The sequence below is a fragment of the Perognathus longimembris genome, chromosome 20 (genome assembly GCF_023159225.1).
Source record: "Perognathus longimembris pacificus isolate PPM17 chromosome 20, ASM2315922v1, whole genome shotgun sequence".
Lineage (NCBI taxonomy): Eukaryota > Metazoa > Chordata > Mammalia > Rodentia > Heteromyidae > Perognathus > Perognathus longimembris.
Genome location: NC_063180.1, coordinates 22170117 through 22190367, shown reverse-complemented (window position 1 = coordinate 22190367; position 20251 = coordinate 22170117). Strand labels below are relative to the sequence as shown.

General features: G+C 45.8%; 1 protein-coding gene across 1 annotated transcript in view; it reads right to left on the bottom strand.

Annotated features, from left to right (window-relative positions):
* Positions 1-20251, bottom strand: part of LOC125368436 (sulfotransferase 2A1-like) — a 33729-nt gene that overhangs the window by 8017 nt on the left and 5461 nt on the right. The window contains exons 5-6 of the mRNA XM_048369406.1: positions 20045-20222; positions 18547-18659 (exon numbers count right to left, since the gene is read on the bottom strand). Of these exons, the coding sequence (XP_048225363.1) occupies positions 18547-18659; positions 20045-20222 (291 nt within the window). The remainder of the gene's footprint in view (positions 1-18546; positions 18660-20044; positions 20223-20251) is intronic.

The window sequence follows — 20251 nt, the reverse complement described above, 5'->3', positions numbered from 1 at the left end:
GTGTACTGAACACCTCCGGGGTTGGGGAAGAAGGGAAAAGGGAAGGAAAGGAGGGAGGGTGGCATGAGGGACAAGGTAACAAACAGTACAAGAAATGTATCCAATGCCTAACGTATGAAACTGTAACCTTTCTGTACATCAGTTTGATAAGAAAATTTTGAAAGAAAAATAAATAAATAAATAAAAATTGAATAAATAAATAAATAAAAAGAATCACTAGGAAATGGAAGAACATTTCACTCCATCCCCAAACAACCTTATCAAGAAAATATTCTGGAAGATGATGGTAGTACTTCCTCCAGACCTGTGTCCATGGGACCAAGTCCAAATGTGTCCCTGTGTCTATAGCAACAAAGACTTGTGCCCTGGAGGTCAGGACATATACCTGTCACTTCAGTCCCATGGGTCAAATTTTCATGATTCTCATTTGATCACTTCCCTGATACAAATCACCACAGAGGAAATTTTTCAACTGCACCATAAAGCTATTAACAATTCTTAAAGCCAGGAGTCAGTGGCTCATGCATGTCATCCTTGCTACTCATAAGTCTGAAATCTGAGGGTCGAGGTTTGAAGCTAACCCAGGGAAGAAAGTCCAGAACACTTAGGAACAATTCACCACCACCAGCAAAGCAGAAATAGTGCTGTGGCCCAAAGTGGTAGAGCCCTCACCTTCAGCAAAACAGTTCAGAGACAGCAGCCAGGGCCTGAGTTCAAGCCCCAGGAGAGGCAAACACACACACACACACACACACACACACACACACACACACACACACACACAATCCCACTGATATTGGAGAAGTATTTGTTCTTTCCCAAATCTGCAAGGTCAGAACAAAGGAAGCCTTGGAAATTCTCCTTGCCCCCAGGAGGCTGAGGAGACTTGCAGATCCATGACACAGAGGATCATGGCCCAGATCCTGGAGTGAAGACAGACCCTGGTGCAAACAGGAAGTCAGAAGAAAAACGCATTGAGAATATGTGTCAATGATTTTTCGGTGCTACTAGTGGTTTGAACTTAGTCCTTTGAGCCAGAAGTCCAACCCGCACTCTTAGCTATTTTGTGATGGCTACACCTAGTCTCCAAATTAAGTATTTTGTGAATTTCAAATAGAAATTAATCCTGCTCTCATGCCTACTCCCTTGTATTTCCTCTTGTAATTCTTAATTCCTGTCATGAACTGAAAACCAGATGAGCAGAGAACACCTTAGAATGATTTCACAAATGCCCAATTGCCAAGGACCATCACATTGGGTTTTTGGGGTATTTTTTGTTTTAGTCAAGCAATTTGTTTTACACTGAAATGTAGAAAGTTAATGATTGCCTTCACTGCCCACAATAAAAAAACTCAGTCTCTGCCCCCACCTGCCCTGTGACAGTGACAGTGATCTGGGACCAAAAGCCAGACATGCAGGGCTTCGCCATGGCAGAGGACTATCTGTGGTATGCAGGCATTCCTTTCCCTCCAATGCTTTACAAACCTGAAAACATCAGAGCAGCCAATGAGCAGTTTGTGGTGAAGGACGAGGACATCATCACGGTGACCTACCCCAAGTCAGGTGAGCAGACAGGGGCACGGCTGTGGGGGAAAGGCCAGACCCGTGTTCCCACTAACTCCAGCCTCCCCCATGGAGATTGTCTCTTTCTTTCCCTTCAGAGAACAGGATCTTCCCAGCCCTTTCCGTGTGTGCGCGTGTGCACATTGTGTAGTGAAGGCATTGGAGACACACAATAGCATTGGGCCTAAGTGAGGTTTGCATGTTTGTGATTGCCTGTGGGGCATGGGATGAGTGACAGATGGTGAATGCTGAGGAATCATAGAAGAATCATATCCAGATTCATTGTTTTGTAATTTAATGTTTTAAGGGTGATATAGATCAGGGTTTCATTAACATACCTTAGGTAATAAGTGCATTTCCTTTCCCATAGTGTCTTCTGTTCCCTGACCCCTTCCCCTTCCCTCCATCTCATGTCCACCCTCAAGTTACCTACTCCCTTTAATCAATGCCCACTGCCCTACACTGCTGCACTTTTCATCTCCTTTCCTCTGATTCTGTGCCCTTCCCACCTTACAACTCATGTGCAAATGAATATACCTTATATAAAGTAAAGAAAACAGAGTCATCAGAAAAAGAAAAATCAAATCAAGAAAAAAGTACTTTGTTTACTTATAAACATATGCATTGTTTTCCATAAATATGAAGAGGTGCTTGGATATTGCACCTTTGTGATTCTCTCCCGAGGCTATCCTCTTTTGGTCTCACTGATTGTGAGTATCTAGAATCCTATGTAATTTGTCATATCCTAGTGCCTTTTAGATCTATGCTCCTATGGAGTCCATCTCCCAGGGGTGATGGTGGCTTCACCCCAGGGCAGGCACTGTACTCAAACTTGTAGTTCAGTTTCCATGCCAGGAACTGAAAATCAGGTGAGCACAGATGGCACTTTGAATGATTGCACAATTGCTCAATAATAATCCCCAAGGACAATCACAGTTGTTGTTTCTCTTTATTTTGAAATTAGTTTTACCTGAAATCAAAGAGTTATGATTGCCTTCACCACCTAGGAGATAGCACAGACTCTGCCCCTACCTCATCAGTGGCTGGGAAACAAGTGCTGGACAAGGAGGGCTCAACCATGGCACATGACTATGTGTGGTATGATGGAATTGCCTTTCCTGCTGTAGATTACAAATCTGAAACCATAAAAGCATCCCAGGAGAAGTTTGTGGTGAAGGATGAGGACATCATGTTGGTGGCCTACCCCAAATCAGGTGAGCATTCGGGGCCGGGACTCCGGAGCAATGGCAGGGCCTGTGTTCCCCAATCCCAACTGCTTCCCACCTGCTCCATACTGTGGACCTATGGCCTCTGGGGCAGAGCCACAGCCTTGAACCCAAACTCTCAGGGATGGTGCCCAGGCCCTGGTCAAGCTCCAGGACTAGGGGCTACATTATTTTTTGTTTTAAAGGTGCTCCAAGGTATACTAAAATGAGAAGGATGACTCGAGGTTACTTGGAGAAGAGGAATGATTTCAAATAGCAATATCATTAGGGCCATGGTTGGGAAGTGGAAGTTTGGGGAGTTCAGGGGATCAAGTGTGAAGGGGCGCTGGGAGGGGGAGCAGGCACCAAGGACATACTGGAAGTGCAATGTGCTGAACTGCAGACCCCAGGAGACACACTGAAATGATGTCAGGAACTACCACCAGGTGGACTACACCCAAATATCCACAGAGAAATGGCTGCCTAATCCAAAACAGACTGAGAAATCAAGATGGAATATTACTCAGTGTTGAAAATGCAGACAACTCAGAGAGCTATGCTCTTGTTATTTTCCCCGCATTTTGCTATTTGAAGCACCTGAGACAAGCCTGCAGTGACAACAAGACATTGTGTACAACGGCACCCACATGCAAGGCCCAGAACTGCCAAGTCCTAGAGGAGATAAGAGGCTGGTGGGAGGCAGGGGAAGCGGCTCTCAATCCAATATTCAGGTGTTGTGGACAGTGAAGATTTATCAGATGTCAAAACACTGGCACGGGTGAGCTATGATTGAAATAAACTCAACACTACTTATCCCCACCAGATTGTGTGCTCCACAGAGTTTCTATCAGTAAGGTGTAAGGCATGTATATTTTACCATAATGGGGTGTTTGTGTGTGTGTGGAGAGATTAGATACATATATAATATTGTATTATATACTCAGATAGAAATCAGTGACCTTTGCTTTTCTCTCTGTCCCTAGGAATCCATTGGTTGATTGAGATTCTCTGTCTGATTCTCACCACGGGGGATCCCAAGTGGGTGCGATCTGTGATCACATATAATCTCTCTCCGTGGATACAGACTGAAAGTGGAAACACAACAATAGTGAACAGGAAGGAGGCCCCCCCCATCTCCTCCCACCTCCCTATCCAACTCTTTCCCAAGTCTTTCTTCATCTCCAAGGCCAAGGTCAGTACACAGTGTTTAATAAATACTCCATCAATGCCTTATGAAAATATATGTAGGCAGGAGAGCTGGCATTCTCCTTCTGTAGTCACGGTGGGGCCTGAGGCTCTCCTTCATGAGGAGAGGGTCCTCAACCAAACCAGTGTCAAGGATGGGGCTCATGGCCACATAATCCCTGACAGATGAACTGGATGCACTAAACCAGGAAGAAAACTGTATTTTAGGGCTGGGAATGTGGCATAGAGGTAGAGTGCTTGCCTAGCATGCATGAAGGCCTGGGTTCCATTCCTCAGGGCCACATATACTGAAAAAGCCAGAAGTGGTGCTGTGGCTCAAGGAGTAGAATGTTAGCCTTCAGCTAAAAGAAGCCAAGGACAGCTCAAGACTTGAGCTCAAGCCCCAGAACTCCCAAAAAATCCTGATTGTATCTTAAGCCAATACCCATGGCTCGTGCCTGTCATCCCCACTAAATAGGAGACTGAGATCTGAGGATCAAGGTTTGAGGCCAGCACAGGCAGCAAAGGCCAAGAGACTCTTATCTCCAATAAACCCCAGAAAACAAACAACCCACAGGTGATATGTGTCTCCAGTGGTAGAGGACTAGCCTGAGCACAGAAACAGGGGACAGCCTGGGCCCTGAGTTCAAGCTCCCAGACTGGCAAACAAAGAAAATAAAGTGAAAAGAATAAAATGAGATTGCATTGTTTCAGTGTCATGGGACCTGGCACCTGGTGCAGTGATTAAACCCCAGGTGCTCAGGGCAGATCAGCGCTGGAGCCTTTCTCCTCCAGAGAGCCATCCTGGTTCCTGGCCCAACACAGCAGGCCCATGGGAAACCTTTACCCAGTGCCATCCTACCTAGAATGCACCTGGACATCACAGAAATGGGGTCCTTTGCTGTGAACTCTGTTGCAGTGCTATTTCATCTCCCACCCTCAGTGGTCTTTTTTTGTTTTCTTTTCTTGTTTTGTTTTCTGCCATTCCTGGGGTTTGAACTCAGGCCTAGGTGCTGTCCCTGAGCTTCTGTACTCAAAGCTGTCACTCCTGCACTTCGAGCCAGAACTCCACTTCTGCTTTTCAGGTAGTTAATTGGAGATAGGCATTTCATGGTCTGTTTTGCCTGGGCTAACTTCAAACTTGGGTCCTCAGATCTCAACCTCCAGAGGAGCTGGGATTACAGGCATGAGCCACCACGCCCAGCACCATCAGTGAATTTTACACTGAGTCATAAATCTGAGGCCCGCAAATGCTAACTAGCATCTGCTCTCCTGTGCTCTGACGATTAATTTCCCAGATGCTTCTAGGCCTTGCATTGACTTTCCATTGCTATACTCCTGGCAAAGCGATTTTATTTAGAAACCCTGAAAAGGATTTGACAAACTAATGCACAACCAAATGACCCATAGGTAACCTGATGTCTGGGAGAAATTTTCTAGAACTTCTCTGACCAACAGGAATGTGAGAATTTAGGGGAATGATGCTTGTTTAATTTTCTCCTTTCTCTCTTTCAGTTGATTTCTGTCATCAGAAATCCTAAGGATGTTCTTATATCTGGTTATTATTTCTGGGGTTCTACAAATCTGGCTAAGAAGCCAGAGTCGCTGGAACAATATTTTGAATGGTTCTTGCGAGGACACGGTGAGTGCGTAGCATCTTTCAGTGCCTTTTGTGACCCCTCGCTCCAGGTTTTTTCTTTAAATCTCACATCTGTGAGTCCAGTTTTGCTCCCCCTAGAATTCACCTTTGCTAAAGGCAACACCACACTTTGCCCATGATGGAAGTTCCCCTGGGGTTTTGAGCCCCTGGCGCTCCATACCTGGGGAAGACCCGGCCCCCTCTTGTGAGTTCTCCTCCCAGCTGTTGACTGACAGCGTATCACTGGCTTCCCAAATGACCAGATTCTACCTTTCCTATGTATTTTTATTCTTTCCGTTTTCTTGTGCTGTCTGTTTTTCTCACTTGAGTTTGGGATCGCTATGTTTGCAATCAAGCACAATTTGTGGGTCATTCATTGTCCTTGTAATTTTGTCATTTCTCTGTGGTTCTGTTAGGTTTCCATGGCTTGAGTTGGGTATGGAGGATGGGGACCCACAAGTGTGCTTTATTTACCTCACCATCTGGAGGTTCAGGCTCTTGGCTTTAGCTTCACAAACAGCAGAGCTGTTTGATGAAGTTTCTCCCCTAATCCAGTATCTCCTCCCACTCAGGACTACAGTGTCATGCTGCTGCTCATGGCTGTCAGCTCAGCTACTCAGGAGGCTGAGAGCTGAGATCACTGGTGGAAGCCAACTCAGGCAGAAAGTTCCAGGAGACTCTGGTCTCCACTTAATCATCATAAGGCAGGAAGTGAATTTGTGGCTCAAGTGGGAGAGTGCCTGCACTCTCAGGCACAGTGACCAGGTCCTGAGTTTGAGTCCAGAAGTAGCATACCTCAGTTTGACTGTGATCTACAAAGTTGATTGTTTAAAATTAGACATTGTGTAGTATTATTTTTTCTTTTGGTCAGTTATGGGCCTGAACTCTGGGACTGGTCACTGCCCTAAACCTCTAGAACTCAATCATAGGTCTCTTCCACTTGAGCCACAGCAACACTTCCGGTTTTCTGGTGGTTAGTTGGAGATTAGGTCTCAGTAACTTTCCTGCCTAGGCTGGCTTTGAACCACCATCTTCAGATCTCAGCCTCCTGATTAGCTAGAATGACAGACGTGAGCCAGCTGTGCCCATCTTGAACAGTATGTTTGAACAGTATGTCTGCCAGTGTTTTCATGTAGAAGGAACCACAGCAGTGCCCCTGCAGACTGACTTGCGTGGTGTCCTGGGCAAGGATGGGGAGGCGCCTCGTGTGCCAACTGTGAAAGGTGAGATCTTGCACTTGTGCTCAGTTGTGGATATTATGGACTTGGGCCAACTTCCCATGGAGTGCCCTCAGCGTGAGCTATGTGAAGGCCTGAGGCACTTGCTGCTCAGGGGAGAGGAGTTGCTGCTGCCTTTGGTGACCTGCTTACACGGGTTGCTCCAAAAGAGAAAAGAAAACCAGATTGTTCAGAAAGCCATGTCCTGTACCTCAGTGCCCAGAGAGGGGAGGAGAGAAGGAGGACACAGTGACTCCATGGGGACTGAGCCGGTGTCATGGGGTCACCACCCAGGTCTGATGGCTTTATAGCCCAGGCCCTGGAGGGATTTGAAGTCACTGCCCCCATGATGCCCTGGCAGTTATTCATGTATATGGAGTTCTGCTCAGTTGTGGAAATTATGGATATGGACCAACTTGGCATGGAGGGCACTCAGCCTGAGTACTCACTGCCCAGGTCAGAGGAGTTGCTGCTCCCTTTGGGTGACTTGCCCCACGTGGGGCAAAGCTTGCTCAAGAGGAAAAAATAGAGTTTGGAAAACCATGTCCTGCCTCCAGAGGGCTCTCCCTTTCAGGCTATAGAGAGACAGGATTCATTACTCAGTTCACCTTGGTGAAGTTAAAAGGGACCAAAGTGATCAGTGCTAAGGACACAGGGCAGATGGGGAAAGGAGAGACTTTATTTGCTGCCCTGGTGTCCCCTGCAGTGCCGTACAGGTCGTGGTTTGATCACGTCCGAGGCTGGCTGTCATTGAGGGAAAAGGAGAATGTGCTGGTGCTCTGTTATGAGGAGATGAGTAAGGTAATGAATGATTTTCCATGATCCCCAACCCACCACTGACCCCCTGACCCCTTCCTCCATCTCCCCATCTTCTCCCTCTCCCCTAGTACACAAACACACACACACACTCTAAATGTCCGTCCCACCTTCTTGGTCAAATGTCTCCATCATGTCTTTCCTTCCTGTATTCTACTCATCCTCCTTTTCTTCATTTTTAATTGTTTTTGGAGATGGAATCTTGAACTCAGTTCCTGATGCTTTGTTCTATGGCTGGCGTTCTACCCACTGAGTCACAACTCCAACCCTACATTCCACTCATTCTTTCCCCTGCCATATCCTCTGCTGTCTTCCCTTCCCCTCCTGCCCCCTCCAACTGAAACCCACTCCCTGATGTCTCCCTCTCCTACCTGGGAACCTGTTTTTCTCCCATTAGGACCCAAGAAAGTCAGTAGAGAAGATCTGCCGGTTTCTGGGAAAGGCCCTAGAACCGGGAGAGTTCTACTTGGTCCTGGAAAATAGTTCCTTCCAGGCGATGAAGGAGAACAAGATGTCCAATTTTAGTAGTGTGTCTAAGGAGCTTGTTCTCAACGACTTCAAAATCACCAGGAAAGGTATGGATACACCATGTGGAGGTGCCAGAGGCCTGGATAGGCTAGTCCAGTGTGCCAACCACAGGCTCCAGGCCAAGGATCGGCCAAGGAGAGCATGACTGGTCACTCCCAGCTTGTCAACAAAAAATAGATTGGCAACAGAGCTGTGGCTCAAGTGGTATAGGGCCAATTTTCAGCAGAAGAAACTGAAATTCAGAGTCAAGGCCCTGAGTCCAAGGCCCACAACTAAAAGATCAATGGACAAACAAGGAAATGAGTAATGTGATAGTAATTAGAGGTGAAACCAAAACAAAATACTAATTCCAGCTGGGTGTCCATGGCTCAGGCCTGTAAACTAGCCACCCAGGAAACTGAGATCTGAGAATCCCACTTCAAAGCCTGTCCAGACAGGAAAATCCATGAGATTCCTGTTCAGTTAACCACCAAAACACACAGAAAATGGAGCCATGGCTCAAGGAAGAACACTAGGCTTGAGGAGAAATAACTCCCTGTTCACAACCAGCCCCTGAGTTCAAGATCTGGTATGGGCACACACTTGCACACACATGCACACATGTTCCCAGAGGCACACACATTTAACTCTTGTAGTACTCTACCAGAGGCACCTGCACACACAAAAACACACACACATGCACACATGGAAAGACACATTCAACTCTATTAACTAAAAACTCTATAAAATACACATGGACACAATGTAAATCCACACACTTGTGCACGCATGCATATCTAACTCTATTATATAATAACTATCACATAAATACTCACCTTTAACCCTGTATTATAGAGAAAAGGCATTGTGTGCTCACAGACATTGAGGGCACTGGGTACTTCTGAGGCCCCAGGTCTGAGCTTCCTGTGTCTTGCATACCTGGGGAAAGAAATCACCCATGGTGGCAGAGGGCAGAATTTCCGAGGAGAGCATTGGGCATGGAGCCAGTTGCCCTGGCCCTGTCTGATGTCAGCATTTCTCCACGGCCTCCAGGCATTACTGGGGACTGGAGGAACCACTTTACCCCAGCCCAGGCCAACCTAGTACCAACTTTATTTTAACAATTGCCACCATGTGTTCCCATTACCACTAGGCAATCTTGAGCAGGCTAAAACAATCCATTACTCAATCAGAAGTAAACCAACCCGACAGTTACCATGGTATTTCTACTACTATTATGGGTATTTATATAGTCTATGATTGTGATCATTTTTTTTTTTACTGTCTTTGTCCATGGTTAATACCTAGGTACAGAGCGGGAAAAGGGCTCCTTATTTTTTTAAATGTCAAACTACAAGAAACTAGTCTCACGGGTTGGGGTGCAGCCTTCTATCATGGAGTCATCATCAGGGTTTAGAAGCTGTTATAATTTTAACACTAAAACTTATATTTAGTCACTCAGTTTCTCAGGTTAGCCCTTACAGAAGAAACCCTCACTTAATTCCAGTGTTTCCCACTTTGGACTCCTTTGAACTGGAAGCGGTGGAAGCAGGCGATGGGGTTAAGAAATAAACACCTGCAAAATAAAAGTTTGCTTGATTACGAGGATCTCTTTATTCTTCATGTCAAAGCACCTTGTGAGGTCTGGGAATGTGGCTTAGCGGTAGAGTGCTTGCCTAGCATGCATGAAGCTGTGAGTTCAATTCTTCAGCACCACATACACAGAAAAAGCCTGAGGTGGTGCTGTGGCTCCAGGGCATAGAATGCTAGTGTTAAACAAAAGCAAATCAGGAACAGGGCTCAGGCCCTGAGTCCCAATCCCCAGGACTGTCAACAAACAAATCAACAAACAAATAAAAAAATGCACAAAACCCAAAAAAATCCACTGTGTGAGCTGTGGAGGGCTGCATGGCCCACACAGGCATTGGCGGTGGTGTAATGGCGCCTCAAGGGAGACCAGGTGACCCAGAGGCCTCAGTGACTCAGCTTGCCCTTGGGAGTGGAATGGATCCAGGGAGAAGATGAGGGTGTGTGAGAGATGACAAGTTCCCTGGAGGCTGAGGATTGGAGGTGGGAGAAGGGAATGGGAATGTGACTGGAGGTGGGGAAACTGAGTCAGGTGGCCTTAGCACCTGCATATGACTGGGAGGTGGTGACAGGCCCAAAGAGGCAGGTGACAGCACAAACAGGAGACCAAGAAAGACAAGGAAAGCCTCCTCCTGTTGTCTGTGCAGTCTCCTCAGGGATGGCGGTACTGTGGGAGCACCTGTGGATGCCCCCATACAGCTCACCAGGCAAGTGCAAGTTCCTCCAAAAGGCAGAGGGGTCCAGATACCCATTGTTGACGTTGTACTTTTGAACTTCTCCCTAGGCAACGTGCACACAGGAGTCCCTGTCCTGTGAAGTGGCCAGGTCCTTGTTCCATAGGGGTGGCTGGTTTCCTTGTGTCACAACATTAGGACCTCCTCCCAAGGGTGGACGTGCACCACAATTCCCTCCTCCATCTCCCTCTCATCCTCTTCCTCCCACTCCTCCTCCTCCACTCCTCTCCTTGTCCTCCCCCTCCTCTTTCTCCTCCTCTCCCCCCTCCTCCTTCTCTGAAGCTCACCTGCAGGTAGGGTGAAAATGTCTTGTGGGGTACGGACCAGGGTGTAAATCCTGCAATGCTCACAGGATGTAGAAAGGAGCTTGTCCCAGTATCTTGTTCCTGCTTCTTTTTGTTGTGGTGGTTTTTAATGGCGGAGCTTGATCTCAGGGCCTGGGTGCTGCCTCTGAGGTCTTTTCCACTCAAGGATAGCACTCTCCCATTTGGAGCCACAGCACCACTCCGGTTTCCTGGTGGGTCAATGGAGATAAGATTTTCAGTTCCATTCCTGCCTGGACTGTCTTTGAACCACAATCCTCAGATCTCAGCCTCCTGAGTAGTTGGGATGGCAGTTGTGAGCCACTGGCGCCTATAGGTTGTTTTCTCTCTCGAGGAGTTAGAAGAACTGTCTTACTGTAGAGGCTGTGAAAATGTCATCATCCCCAGGCTCAGTTGAGTTAGGAATGAATGGTGGAAGATGATGTTGTTGAACCTTCTTGAAGGTCTTCGACAGCTTTCCTCCCTCTGCTGTCAACGGCTCTCCATCTGCAGGGCATTGGAAAGCCAAGTGCAGTGGCCATGTCTTGCAGTGGCCATGCAGTGAGGAAACAACAACTACAAAACCCTTTTTAAAAAAATGTGTGTGATTGCCCTCACAGGCAATGCCCAGAATGGCCAAAGTCCTGGAGGAGATAAGAGGACTGTGATGGCCAGGCACGTGGCAAGCAAATCAATACAGCGCCACTTCCAGCCTTTTCTGGTTGTGTGGTAGTGAGGAATGGAACCTCAGGATTCAGGTATGCAAGGAAATCACTCTACCTCTAAGCCACATAACTCTCACACATCAGCAGGTTTCAGCCCCATGTGGTGGAGCCAAGCAAGGATCCTGCCAGCTCTTACCAAGGCGGGAATGATCAAGATGGTGATCTAGGGTCCCTTCCAGGTGACAGGGTGGCCATTTTGATAAACTTCTGAACCCAAATGGGCTCTCCAGGTTGGAAGGGATGGGCTGGACCCAAACTGGGCAGGGGCAGTGTCTCCCAGCTGATTTCTGCACCTCCTGCTGATTTGCCTGTAAGTTCTGCAGACTGACACACAGAAGCATTATTAAGTTCACCTAAGATGGGGGCCTGCCCTCACTGCCATCTCCCAGGCTCTTCTAGTTGCTTCCTCTGAGTGGAGTTGGCTTGGATGGCAGGCTGGGCCTGGAACAGTCAAATACTTAGAGGCTACACTGGTGTTGAGGCAGCTTCTCAGGCACTGGTAGTATCTGCACAATTTCCTTTCAAAGAATCCTTGTTCTGAGGCCCAATGTACCAGGGCGGCAGCTCTTGGTAACCAGATCTCCTCCTAGGAGGTTTGGGTGTCCTGGACAGACCTAGAAGGCTTTGGCTGGAGACCATGTCTCATGAGTGCAGTCTTCAAACTCAAGAGTGTCTGTACTGCTCATCACTGTTTGCCTGTGCCTATTTTAATCTACACTTCCTGACTTTTCCAACAAATGACTTTGGTTCCTCAAAGGAGAGTTGATGGGAAGATCTATCTTTTGCGTTTGCTTCAAGTTAGGTATTTCTCTGTCCAGCCAGAGACCTGATGTCTTGTCCTATCTTACCAATGGGTGACATGGGAAATGGAGTCATTGGATTGCCAGCATCAGATGTCTTTAAGACCAATTTTTTTTTTACCCCAAACTGGAAAGAAAGCCACATGAGAAATTATGGAGAATAATAAGCCACAGAACTTATATAGGGAACAAAAAAATCAATATCACCCACAGATAATTACCACAAAGATAAGCTGTTAGGGAAAGAGCTGAAAGAAGCTAAGAGCAGAGTGATGTTCAGCATTTAACTTTTTACAAATGCACAGATTTGTCCTGGGCTACAGTAGGGCAGTCAGTTTAGCACTCCTGTGTGCAAAAGCATTTTCCTGTCTGAGTGGGGAACCTGATCTTCGGTAACTCCACAACGCCTCACAGTGGCCTGTGAAGGCTCATGCCCTATTGGGGACAAACCTTTTAAAAATATCTGCATGTAACACCAAGAAAGCATGCCCGGAACCTGCAGATATTCATTAAGACCTCTTTATGTCAGTGTGTGAGGAGTAGTAGGCCAAAGGGCCAGGTGTCCACAAGAGTGCTCTGATTTACTAACACTCCAGCCTTACCCTCCTTTCATGACCAGATCAATTCATGTGTCTGGAGGCAGACCAAAAAATTGCTATCAGTTGGGCCTGGAGCAGACACAGGGGGGCTGGGATTTTTGTTAATTTTTAATTATCCCCCATTTCACAACCCTAGCATTTTACTATCCATGATAACAAGTGATTAGTAGGCAAGGGTATACATTTCTGCCCAGTTACAAAGTAGACAATTATGTCCATTACATAGGCATGCTTACAAACTGTTTTCCCATGACCTCTGGGTGCTAATTACTTTTGAAAGGCAGAGCGCCAGCCAGCAGATCCATACAGGACCCTATCCCATGCTCTCTTATCAGCAGTTTCTTCCAACTGCCTCTGAAGGATCCCCTGCAGCCAGGACCAGCTTTGTACTAGGAGTGTCTTCTACTTACTCAAATAATGCTCCAGCTGGCTTTTTGTTGAGGGGAGGGGTAGTCCTTGGGCTTGAACTTTGGCCCTAGGTTCTGCCCTGAGCTCTGTTCCTCAACGGTAGCACTCTATCACTTGAGCCACAGCACCACTCCCTATTTTTGAGTGGTTAGTCGGAGATAGGGTCTCGCGGGGATTTTCTGCCTGCCCGGTTTTGAACCGCAATCTTCAAATCTCAGCCTTCTGAATAGGTAGGAGTAGAGAGATGAGCCACCAGCGCCTGACTGGTTGTCATTTTGCTTGTTGCTAGGATGATGTTTCCCAGTTGGCCACATCCCCCATTAGAGGGGGGAGAACAAATCAAATGAGTATTTGCCAAAAAAAAATCCCCTTTATTTTCCTTTGAAGCAACAAGGAGTGTTGAAACAGCAATGGATTAAATGATGGAGATCATTTTTGGCTTCGTGTAGCATTTCAGGATACTAATTATGATCAAAACTACTGCAACTAAGTTGAACCTTTGTGATTACAAGGAAGAATGCAGGAAAATGATGCTGGGTTGAAGACATCTTACATCCCTGGGAAACAGACACTTCAGAGAGCCAAACTATGGAGCTGGGAGTATAGCCTAGTGGCAAGAATGCTTGCCTCGTATACATGAAGCCCTGGGTTCGATTCCCCAGCACCACATATACAGAAAATGGCCAGAAGTGGCGCCGTGGCTCAAGTGGCAGAGTGCTAGCCTTGAGCAAAAAGAAGCCAGGAACAGTGTTCAGGCCCTGAGTCCAAGCTCCAGGACTGGAAAAAAAAAAAAAAAAAGAGTGAGCAAAACTATAGTGTTTGAGTTAAGTTAAAAGGTATTCATTGGAAAGACCTCAACATAAACAAATACTTAAGTGAATATTGGTAGTCTTAATTTCCCCCTTTCTCCACTTTGAAGAAACCATTTAGGAAAGTTAGTATTTCCCATTTTCCCCCCCAGAGGAAGCCATTTTTAATCTCCTTGCCAATGTCTTTCTTTACTAACTTCCTTTGCTTTACATTCCTGTTGCTATTTTTATTTATTTACTCTTTTGCCTGTCCTGGGTCTTGAAATCAGGGTTTGGACACTGTCCTTAATTTTCTTTTTGCTCAAGGCTAGCACTCTACCATGTGAGCCACAGCACCACTTCCAGCCTTTTCTGTTTATTAGGTACTGAGGACCCAAAATCAGGGTTTCAAGCAACCTAGACAAGCAATCTGCCATTAAGCCATATTCTCAGCCTCCTTTTGCTTTAATTTGCATTTAAGCTGACCATTGGTAAATCTTTAGAAAAGTTAATATTAATGCAGCGTAATTATCCTTTGAAAAGATGGTTAATACTCAAATAGTTTCAGTCGACATATTTACCTTTTTTTGCACTGTGCTGATCATTTTTTTGGTATGAAATACCAGATTATTTTGAACAAATTTACACATATATACACAAACAAACATGCATGCACACACACACTTGTGCACAAAGGTCTTAAAAAAACTTCTCTTAAGTTTTAAAAATGAATATTGACAATGAGTATTCTGGAACTCCAGCAACAAGAGATACTTTTTGCTCATAGCACTATAGAACCATGTGGTCAGTGTAAGTAAAAAAATCTGATCCTCAGAAACTAATCCTATTGCCATCCAACATACAGAATCTCTTACTCTTACAGATAACCAAGACCTTGCAAACATTGCTAGCAAAGCACATGAGCATATTGATGGACTGTCAATTACTTCTTAGATGGGCTTCAGTCCCCAGTGCCTGGGAAGAGATAACATTTGCTAGCAAGGAGCATTCGTATGTGAATTGATCTCTGAATACTTTCTGGATGGAGGAGGAGTAGACTTGGGGGAAGAGAGAGGGGTCACGTGAAACTAAACCCCTAAGGTATCACATGGCCCACCTGTGTCACCCACTTTAAAGGCAGAGCTCATTACATACCAAATTCCATACTACCAAGGTTAACTTGGGGGTCAAAGGAGCCTTGGCTTGGCCAGCCAACCACAAGGTAGGTGAGTATCCTTTTAGAAACTTTTATCCCATGGGCATCTGAAAATCCCAATTTAAAATGATCCCATATACACTGGAGGAGGGTACAAGTAGAACTTTGGCTCCTTCCCCCATAGGGATGTCTAAAGAATAAAGAATAATAATGCAGACAACAAGGATCCATATTACATCCTGGTAACAATTCTTTAGAAAACAGAATGAGTAAGTGCAGAATACAAGATAGCAGCCTGTTAGAAGTTACCAACACCAGAGTGGGAGGTAGGGGGGTGAAGAATTGTACGATTAGTGACTTTCTTACCAACAAAAGGCAAAGTTGAGCAGCCAACAATCAGGATTTGAATAGGTCCTGGCCTGGCTCCTAGGCCTGGGGAAATTTGGATGGAGATAACCTCACACATAGGGTGGAAGCCATGGAGTCTGTAATGCTAGGAGACATTGATCTTTCTTGGGCCACTCTCAGCTTCCTGAGAGTGAGGGAATGGCATTCCAATTCTCTTTGGCAGACCTCATGGCTCTGCATTTACAGGTTCCCACAGTTGGGTCCAGAATATTGCCATGATCTTGTGACAGGGTCACAGGGAGCTTGAGAGTTCAAGAAGTATTGCAAATTCCGGGCATAGGCCTGGCAAATACAGTAACCTATTGTCTACGTCTTCCCTCATGCCTCTAGGGATTCAGACATGCCCACTGCCTGGGAGTGGGACTTCACCTCCATCATCAGGAGGCCAAGATGTCTCTAGTTACACCCGATTGCCTATCATGCACCGTATTGCCAAGCTCGTGGCAGTTAGAGCCAGTATTCTTCTTTCAGATTCATTCTGGAAGGTGGATAATAGCAAGTTTGGACTTGACTTTCCAAAGCCCTGCTGATGGTGAGTCTTTGACAGGGGAGAGAGGAAAGTGATTCCAGACCTTCTAGAAGGCTCAGCAATGATATCTTCCACCATTCATTCCTAACAAAATTGAACTTGGATTTTACAGCCTATACAGACAGTTCTAATTCATATATATATATATATATATATATATTTATTTATTGATTGATTGATTGATTGATTGTCAAAGTGATGTATACAGGGGTTACAGGTTGATAGGTAAGGGAAGTTCTAATTCCTATGAGAAGGAAAAACCAGCTGGGGACTGGGGGCTCATGTCTGTACCTCCAGCTACTCAGAGACTGAAGCTTAAAGCGTGCTTTACCTATTTACTGAAAACAAGCAAACCTCTGTTATTTTGATTTTTATAAGATTTTTACACATAAAACACATATATACAGATTTGTATATTTATGCAATTATAAGTATATGATGTATGTTTTAGTTCTTAGGGTTTTTTTTATTGTTTCTGTTATGCTTGATCAATGTAGCCATTACATTAAAATGTATCATGTAAGTATAAAAACATGCCATTAAAACCCTCACAAACTAAACATACATCTTACCTAAGACCAAGCCATACCATTCCTGAGCATCTACCCAAAACATTACTACGATGGATATTATAAAGGCACCTGCACATCTGTGTTCACTGCTGCACTATTCACAATAGCCAAGATAAGAAAATAGCCCAGGTGGCCCAAAGTACATGAGTGGATCCCAAAAATGTGGTACCTACACACAGTGGAATTTTACATAGCTTCTTGATAGAATAAAGTTATGTCATTTGCAGAGAAAAGGATGGAAGTAGAACAAAGCTTGTTAACTGAAGAAAACCACACTAAGAGACACTAAGGGCTCATGGTTTGTCCCATATGTGGATATTGATCTAAAAAACAGGCTGGGAATGTAGCTTAGTGGTAGAATGCTTGCCTAGCATGCACAAAGCCCTGGGTTCAATTCCTCAGCACCACATACACAGAAAAAGCCCAAAGGGATGCTGTGGCTCAACTGTAAAGTGATAACCTTGAGCAAAAAGAAGCCAGAGGCAGTGCTCAGGGCCAGAGTCCCAAGTCCCAGGACCTGCAAAAAAAATAGATCTAAAAAACCGTAGAATATGATAAAATATACAGGATTCTAGATTCACACAGTGAGACCAAAAGAGTATACTCTTAGGAGAGAAACACAAAGGCACAACGACTATGTGCTCTTTACATTTACATAGAATAAAAGACCCATGGAAATAAACTTTAATACATGGAAACAAGAGATCCCTTGCAATGTTTTTATATTAAAATTTTATTTGCTGATTATTCTATCATCTTTACCTTATGGTTGGGGTATTTGTGTGTATGTATAAGAGGGTGGGGGAGTAAGGGCTAACCTGAGAACCTGAGTGACTAAATATGAGTTTTAGTGTTAAAATTATAACAGCTCCTAAACCCTCGTGATGACTCCATGCTAGAGGGATGCACCCCGACCCGTGAGACTACTTTCTTGTAGTTTGACATTTAAAAATATAGGAAGCCCTGGTTCCCCTCTGTACCTAGGTAGCAACCATGGTAACAAACAGTAAAAAAAAAAAAGATCATAGTCATAAACTATAGAAATAACCATAATAGTAGGAAAAATGCCATGGTAAATGTTGTGTTGGTTTACTTATGAATGAGTACTGGATTGTTTTAGCCTGCGCATGCTTGCTTAGTGGTAATGGGAAAACATGGTGGCAATTATTAAAGTAAAGTTGGTACTAAGTCAGCCAGACCGCAATATTCTGCTTCTGTAAACAGTTTGCTTAACCCATTTGTGACTTGCTCTACCCCCTGCATTAACCCCCTGCATCAGTGCTACATAACTACCTGTTGTCAGTTCCTGATATGGAGGCCACTTCTCGTTATCAAAGCCAAAATACATAACTGAAAGGGTAGAGAGCCAATAGAAATAGGACACGACTTGCTTGCTAAATGCCATCCAATCAAGTATTTGCCAAGTTGGAAATACCCTGCCCCTGTTGTAATCACAATAAAAAAAACAAACCCTGTCTATTGAGGGTCAGGGCTTTCAATACAGATCGGCTGCATTGGTGATGGTTGAGAGTCCAGGTTCCAGCTTGTACTAAAGACTCTTGTGCGTTTGGATCAGAATAGGCTCTTTGGTGGTCTTTGGGGACCAGAAATCTAGGCAAAACAGGGGGAAGTGAATAAGTGAAGCAGTGGAGATCACTGGACATGCATGAAATGAACTATGCAACTTGTGGGTGGAGATGAGAGGGAGTGATGGAGAGAGCTAGGGAAGGCAAGATACAGGATAGCAAATGTACTCATAACCTGACTCATGTCCTTGCTAACCCTCTGTACAGGAGAAGTCTGGACTTAGTCCCATGGGAAGAGCTCTGCAGGAAGTCCCGCCATCTTCTCCTGGAAGGTTTTCTTGAAGGCTTGGGTCTGGGCTGGGGTGAAGTGGTTCTTCCAGTCCCCCGGAACACCTGGAGGCCAGGAAGAAATGCTGACATCAGAAGGGCCCAGGGCTCTAAGGCTCCATGCCCTGGCATTCCCTCTATCTTCTGCCTGCCCTGGGAGTGAAGCCACAGTCTCCCCCTGGGAGATGGACTCCACAGCAACCTTGGCTCCACGTCCAGTGGTCTCCTCTGAAGTTCTTGCCTCTGCCACCAGGGGCGTTGTTTCCTGCCACAGATGTGTGGGGATTAGGAAGGTCAAGCTGGGTCTCAGATGACTCCAGTGCCTCAATGTCTGCCTGTGTGCAGTAGCATTCTTATGTAATAGAGAACTAAGTGTGTATGTGTGTGAGTGTGCGAGTGTGTGTGTGTTCCCCCACATGTGTGGGGCCGTGGTTGCCTGAACTTACGCTTTTTAAAAATTGAAGGGGCTGGGAATATGGCCTAGTGGTAAAGTGTTCGCCTCGTATATCTGAAGCCCTGGGTTCGATTCCTCAGCACCACATATATAGAAAAAGAGAGAAGTGGTGCTGTGGCTCAAGTGGTAGAGTGCTAGCCTTGAGCAAAAAGAAGCCAGGGACAGTGCTCAGGCCCTGAGTTCAAGCCCCAGGACTGGGAAAAAACAAAAAAAAATTGACTGGGACCACCTGTGGTCTGAGGAAGCAAAAACAAAACCATCAAAGATGATGCTGTGTACGGAGATAAAAAATATCCCCTGTGTCACGGGGTTAGAGCCAACTATGAACTGGTGACGAGGTCCAATCAGTATTGAGCACCTCGAGCCCCATTACCCAGCACTGCTGCCTGGATCACTGTGCACACTCAGGTGCCTGGCACAGTGTGCCGCATGGGGTCGTCAGAGGGTGCAGAAGGGGGCAAGGCTGGGACGGATTTGGGGGGAGCTGAGGACCCACTAAGAGGGAAAAACAGATTCTCAGAGTTGTGGTCAGCAGGTCCTATGGCATCCCATCAACTGTACCTGGCACAGATTCAAGGTTGCTAATTTTGAGGCCTTTTCTCTCTTTTCTGTGCTTTTGGCCACCACACAGAAAATATATTCTCTCTGCCACCCTCTGATAGACAACAAGACACTCCAGGGTGGACTCTTTCTGCTATTGGGGACCTATTTAACACTTCTGTAGAGAAATATAGTATTTTATTCATGGTTCCAGTTCTGGGCCTTGAACTCGGTGCCTAGGCGCTGCCCCTGACTTTCCTCTGCTCAAGGCTGGTGCTCTACCACTTGAGCCACAGCTCCACTTACGAAATCTACTTAAAAAAAAAAAAACAACAACCCACAAGCCAGAAGTGAGCAGCCAGCCTTCCCTTGGCTGATCCAAGGCCAGGACCCCAAGGAATAGCACCCATTGCCTTCCTTGGCCTCAGGCACCTCCTTCCCCACAGTGCTCCCATACCTTTCCTGATGAGTTTGATGTCAGCTGGAATAAGCTCCTCCGGCATATGGCTGAGATTGGACATCTTGTTCTCCTTCATCGCCTGGAAGGAACTGTTCTCTAGGACCAAGTCCAGCTCTGCCGGCTCCAGTACCTTCCCCAGAAAACTGCAGATCTTCTCTATCGTGTTCCTCGGTTCCTAAGGCGAGGAAAACAGGGGGCCATGGG